General features: G+C 32.3%; 1 protein-coding gene across 1 annotated transcript; it reads right to left on the reverse strand.

Annotated features, from left to right (window-relative positions):
* Window positions 1–141: 141 nt before the first annotated feature.
* On the reverse strand, window positions 142–4,906 carry LOC111699872 (mortality factor 4-like protein 1). Its single transcript, XM_023470626.1, has 9 exons — window positions 4,665–4,906; window positions 4,357–4,516; window positions 3,743–3,933; window positions 3,469–3,576; window positions 2,931–3,001; window positions 2,761–2,826; window positions 1,288–1,348; window positions 687–770; window positions 142–428 (listed from the first exon to the last, which is right to left on the reverse strand). Exons 1-9 carry the CDS (start codon window positions 4,881–4,883, stop codon window positions 186–188), a joined length of 1,203 nt encoding a protein of 400 aa, XP_023326394.1. The 5' UTR covers window positions 4,884–4,906; the 3' UTR covers window positions 142–185.
* Between the last annotated feature and the right edge of the window lie 1,120 nt (window positions 4,907–6,026).

Here is a 6,026-nt window from a genome sequence, read left to right on the forward strand (position 1 = left end):
CCGCTCAGGAGTACATTAAAACTAGAGACCAGATATACCGGAGCTAGATTTAGTTCCAAGTTCAGGAGTTAATAACAAATCCTTCATTTGCAACATTCAGTTCAGGACAAGTGGAAAGATACTGGAGCATATTTAATCCAATAACTCTTTATATATATATATTAGAGCAAAAATATGTAGAAAGCTCAAGTTATATTATTCTCAGGTTCACCTTTTTCTAAAGAATAATAATCCGAGTTTGAAAAAATAATACTAGAATTCTTCTTCATATAATTGAGTATATCCTGTAAATATATCTGTAGAAGAGATATCGTCTTTTCTCCTAGCGGGGTATAAACTAGATATTCTCCCAGCTTTGTGAATAGACGGAGAAGATGTGGAGTTCCATAAATCTTGGTTGGAACCAGACCACTGTCGGATACTTTCATCTAAATCATTCAATCAGTCAATCAATCAATTGTTTCATTAATATAAAAAATCATTAAACTTGATTTTTAACTATTAAAAAGTTTTTTTTAGTTCTATTTACTTATCAGCAAAAAAGATGCAAGTGTTTGGTTGTTCAAAAAAGAAAAATATGTCAATACATTGATAAGAGAAAATCAAATCTTAGTAGGAGTCTATAATTAGCCCCTCCGTAAAGATTCATTTTAATATTTCAAGATTTAAATTAACTAAAACCTAACCTTCTGATATTGATCACGTTCCTGTTTAAATAACAGCTGAGTCGGAAGCATTACATTAAAGTATTCACGTAGACCAGCAGTTACCTTAGAAAAAAGAAAATTGGAATAATATTTCAAAATCAAGAAAACCCTTAACTCGTAGTAAAATTGTGAATGAAACGGGTTGATAACTAAAACACTTAGAAATATGAAAAAAGGCGTGTAGATTTATATAATGACTGAAAGTAAATAGATGGATGTTTTATTGGGGTAACAATTTCTAAGCTTTATGGAAACGTAGAACTTCCGTTTCAGCATCAACGTTTCAAACCAATGATTTCATACTTTTAAAATTTGAAATTCGTTTACTTTTTAAATAATTCAAGTTCAGCGGAAATAAAAACTAGACGTTTTTCAACCATAATTAATCTATATTCCTTAACTTTTGAAAAACCTCAAAATGGTTAAAATAAAGAACTTTAATAGACTGAAATGAAGGTTTAGTGGAGCCGGAGGAGAGAAGATATACATTTATTAAATGCTAGTAACAGGTGTTCAACTAGAAAACTAATTATGAATAAAGTTAAAAATATCTAGAAGTAGAATGTTTTTATGCATATACCTCCACGATAGCTTTTTCTTTATTATTCTTGCTGGCACTCTCAGATTTATTCGTCTTAGCTCTAAAACCTCAGCTTACGAAAAATATCAATGAATGAATAAATTAAATTACCTACAAGCATAGGTTTATAAATGGATTTAAATTTTTCGAATTGATATGAATAATTCTAAATGAGGCCGAAAGGTTAAAGTTATGAGATATGTGCAGAACAGGTGGGAGGAGCAGTGCTTAGAATCCGTTTAATTTTGATGGAGATCTGGATCCGGACCCGTTCCAAACTTTATGGATCCGGATCCGTTCCAAACTTTATGGATCCGGATCCGTTCCAAACTTTATGGATCCGGATCCGTTCCAAACTTTATGGATCCGGATCAAGGTTCTGGACTTTTTTTTCAAGATTTACTAGTTCTTAACAAATTAAAAATGTTAATTGTGTTCACTTATTATTAAGCTGAAACTAGATAAAATATGCAGAGATGGGAAAGTTTTTAATAATCTCTTAACTAATTGACAATTTTACTTCTTGAATCCGAATCATCCTAAACACTGCACTGGGGACTGAGTATGATGGAAAAATTGCAGATGCTTTGAGTGGATTATAAAAACTTGGGAACTGTTGTCGAGTATAATCTTAAATATATAACTGTAATAGACACATTTAAATGAGAGAATAAAATGCATCAAAAATCATTTCACAGTTTGATTGAAAATACAGAAACTATTCAAGGTTTTGACGGGGAGGGTAAGAGATTATTTTTTTCCGTCCAAAAAATGTTAAAACTAAATTCTCCTGACATCACTTGTCTGTCTAATATACTTGAGTAGAATGTACCAGGTGCAACGTACTGATTGCACCTGTTTATTTTCCAGCTGCCAGCTGGTAATGTTAAGTGTCTTCTTAGGAAAATTCTTTAAAGATAACCAACAATTCAGGGAAAGTATATATTTTATATACAGTAAGAGTTGAAGTAATCTGAAAAGATCCCCAATATGGACCCCATTGTATCCCACCCGTTCTATATAGTTCTATAATGCTAATCTGAAACCTGATTATATTTGTTATTGTTTACAAAGTTTTAATTGCTGGATTTTATCGACTAACTGCTCATTTTAAGAAACATTTCATAATATTTAGTAAAATAAAACACACTTGACTTGAAAAAGACGTTGTTCTTTGTTCAACAAGAAAAAATATTAAGTATTTAAATATAAATTTTACTTATTTGTCTGAACGGCCGAAATTTTAAATATGAAAAATGTCTGGAAAAAATGTCGACATTTATTGTTTTTGAAAATGAAAATTTAGATAGAAAATTCGCGATTTGTTTTTTTTTTTAGAGAAAGGTGATTTGAGGAGAAACGGCTTAAAGTTAAAATTATTATCAAAAAGAGGCCAGATAGAGCCATAAAAGGCTAGTATTGTCAGAGGACAACATCAATCTTAAGTGTCATTATATTGTTAAACTGAAGTTCCTTGCGTAGTTGTCCAAAAGTTGATGAACTGTTAGTTTTGCAGGAAGTGAACAAAGACAATTATTCCTATAAATTTGGATTTAAAAAACTTGATAAGATTTTAAATTATTTGGAATGCAACTAAGTCTAAATAGAAAAAATACTGAAAATAAATTGAAATCCATAATTTCCTTGTTATCTGCTCCCAATCGTCCACAATATAGGATTTTAGCTCATCAGGAATTCTAACTCTGATCTCAACCTAGTTAAATGTAATGTGAAAAAAATCATATCACGCAAATGAAATTTGTTTGAATCAATTTTAATGGTTTGTTTGAATAAAAAATGCAGTCATATTTATTTCGTGATCAATTTAGAGGCGATATATAACATAATAACGGATTCACTTGCTTATTCTTTTTTGAATTTCTCATCCTTTTCTTAAGAAATACAAATGTGGCTTCTAAAATCACAGGGGTACATACGGGAGAAATCAATAAGCAATATTTGTCTCTCTGATACTTGTTATGTTATTGTTTTCCCTATTAATCAATTACTTTCTCCAATTCAGCGAAAACACTTTTTGGGGAAAAATGATTTTCAAACGGGGGATTAATATTTCAAGAAAATATACACCCCTTTGAACAAAACAATTATTTGGAACTTTTTAAGAACTTGTTTTTAAGCGTGTCGAATTTTTTTTTCTTGATACGGCTTGCAATAATTTACCTTAGATTTAAAGATTTCCTCCGACTCAACCGTATTGTCTGGCGGTTTCAATGTTTCTGCAATTTTAGATCGATTCCGCTGATATTCTTCATCCTCCTCAACCTCGTTCTACAAACATTTTCAAGTGAATTTAAAACACAAATCTTATTCTGAAGACTTCTGGTGGAGGGCAAAATAAACGTATAGCAAATGGGGTTCAGGGTTAGTGATTTTTACATATTTTTTTCAATATTAGATTTATAATTCTACGGAAGAAACATTATCACATTACTACCTCTTCAAGTTCTACTGAACTCTTTACTTCTCGTTTCTGAGGTCTAAGTCCTGCTTTTCTTCTAGGGCGTGGGTTAGGGCTGGGGGCAGCAGGAATAGCGAATATATGCTCAGGTCTACTTGATTTTACTGGATCAACTTCAACTTCGGATAGATCTTCGTTTTTCCGCTTGAGAATCCGACGACGTTTCTCTGAAAAAGATAAACCGTTTCAATTTTAAAACCCAATTTCCAAGCTCTTTAATTTACTCCGTCCTTGTCCTTAAAAAAAAGTAGTTAAAATACAATTTATCAAAATCGGAGATCAGATGCTTATAGTTTTACAGTTTCACTGAAAATATGTTATTTTACTTTAGAATTAATATAAGAAATTAGAAGTCTAACCACCATCAGAATAAATAAAAGAATAAGTTGGATATCTGCAGATTAAGTATAAAATTAACTACGACGTTTTTTCCCCTATTTTTTTTACAAAATCATGATTTGGAAATAAAACAAACTTAATAATTAGCCGCTAAAAAAATAAAAGTGGGAGTCTTTTATTTTGGAAAGATAATTTATATGAAAATATTTATCCCTGTCACATATTCTCGTCTCTACCCAAAATTAGCGTACCGTTATTTTTTTCTTCATGAGCTCGAATGAGATCCTGCTGTATTGATTTGTTTTTCTCCGTATGTTTCAGCATCCTAGCCTCGGGAACCCATTCATCCCAACTCTTGTTCCAACCGTGATAATGGATGAAGTATTTGTATACACCGTTCTGTACTTCAACCTAGATATTATAAATATTGGAATATATTTTCTCGTGATAAACCGCGGGTCTTTCCTAATCTTTTCGTGGAAGGGGGATACTACAAAACCCCTATTTGCACAGCTCTGTTAGGAAAATCCTGGCTACGGGCCCGTCAATATGTATTTACCGTCTGAATTTTAGCTTCGTAAATCAGCGGACCGTGAAAGCATAAAATCTTCTCTCCTGAATTCCATTTCTCTACAGGAACCATTGCCTCCGGTTTCTCTGCATTTCGTTCTTCATCTTCTTCAACTTTCAAGTCTTTTTTATCAATTACTTTGGCGTTAGGAGACGGATCAGCATCAGAAAGGTCCATTACTTCTTTGACGACATTTTTATCCTCCATCTTTCAATCTGCAGATAATAGTTGGTTAACATGCGCATAACTACCAAGAATTTACTAATTAAATGGGCCCATAATTCCCGAAAAGATTTAACATCGGGGAATTTTTCAACATATCGTTTAATGAGTGTGGATCGTGCCGGTCAGCGAATTTTTTATTTAACCTTTATCTTTATCTAACTAAAAATTATCTATGGTTCATTAATTTCACATGAAGCCATAGAAAAAAACTTAACATTTAACTAATTCTAATTTGAGTTGAAAAATATACTTAGAACGGTAGAGACGAAACTTCTCCTATTACAAATGTTAAAAATTTAATGGCCGCGAGGAAAAAAAACGCAAGCCAAAGCCAAATACAAAAGTATGTTGATAAGCACGTGAAAGCCGAGCACATAACAAATCAAGTTCAATAATCATTTCGTCATCATCGAGGCGCCGCGTTTACATTTAAGATTTTCAATCGTGGATATAGAAATAATAATCATTGAATATTTGCTTATGAAGGCGCCGATCAGAACAGAATGATTTTTATACTAGGGCGTCTCAACTCATGGTATTGAATAACAAATCAAATTATTCAGGACAGTGGCGGCTTAAATTGTACCGTTTATTAGTTTCCACGTCAATTCTAGAGTAAGGAAGACGATCTGTTATTGAAACAGTTAGGGCACATAATCTCATTTTCTATTTTAGCCAAGCAAACATACATTACAATATACATATAATTCAGAGGCGCAACAAGATCATTTCACAGTTTGATTGAAAATACAGAAACTATTCAAGGTTTTGACGGGGAGGGTAAGAGATTATTTTTTTCCGTCCAAAAAATGTTAAAACTAAATTCTCCTGACATCACTTGTCTGTCTAATATACTTGAGTAGAATGTACCAGGTGCAACGTACTGATTGCACCTGTTTATTTTCCAGCTGCCAGCTGGTAATGTTAAGTGTCTTCTTAGGAAAATTCTTTAAAGATAACCAACAATTCAGGGAAAGTATATATTTTANTCGACTAACCCTCCCCCCGATTTACGCAAAAGTTCGTTAATTAGTTCGACCCCCACCGGCCACCATCACTTTATACACATACATCTAAACAGTTTGTTTTTAACCTTTGTGACAGAAACAATCTCAAGGAATAATA

The sequence above is a fragment of the Eurytemora carolleeae genome, unplaced genomic scaffold (assembly GCF_000591075.1).
Source record: "Eurytemora carolleeae unplaced genomic scaffold, Eaff_2.0 scaffold330, whole genome shotgun sequence".
Lineage (NCBI taxonomy): Eukaryota > Metazoa > Arthropoda > Copepoda > Calanoida > Temoridae > Eurytemora > Eurytemora carolleeae.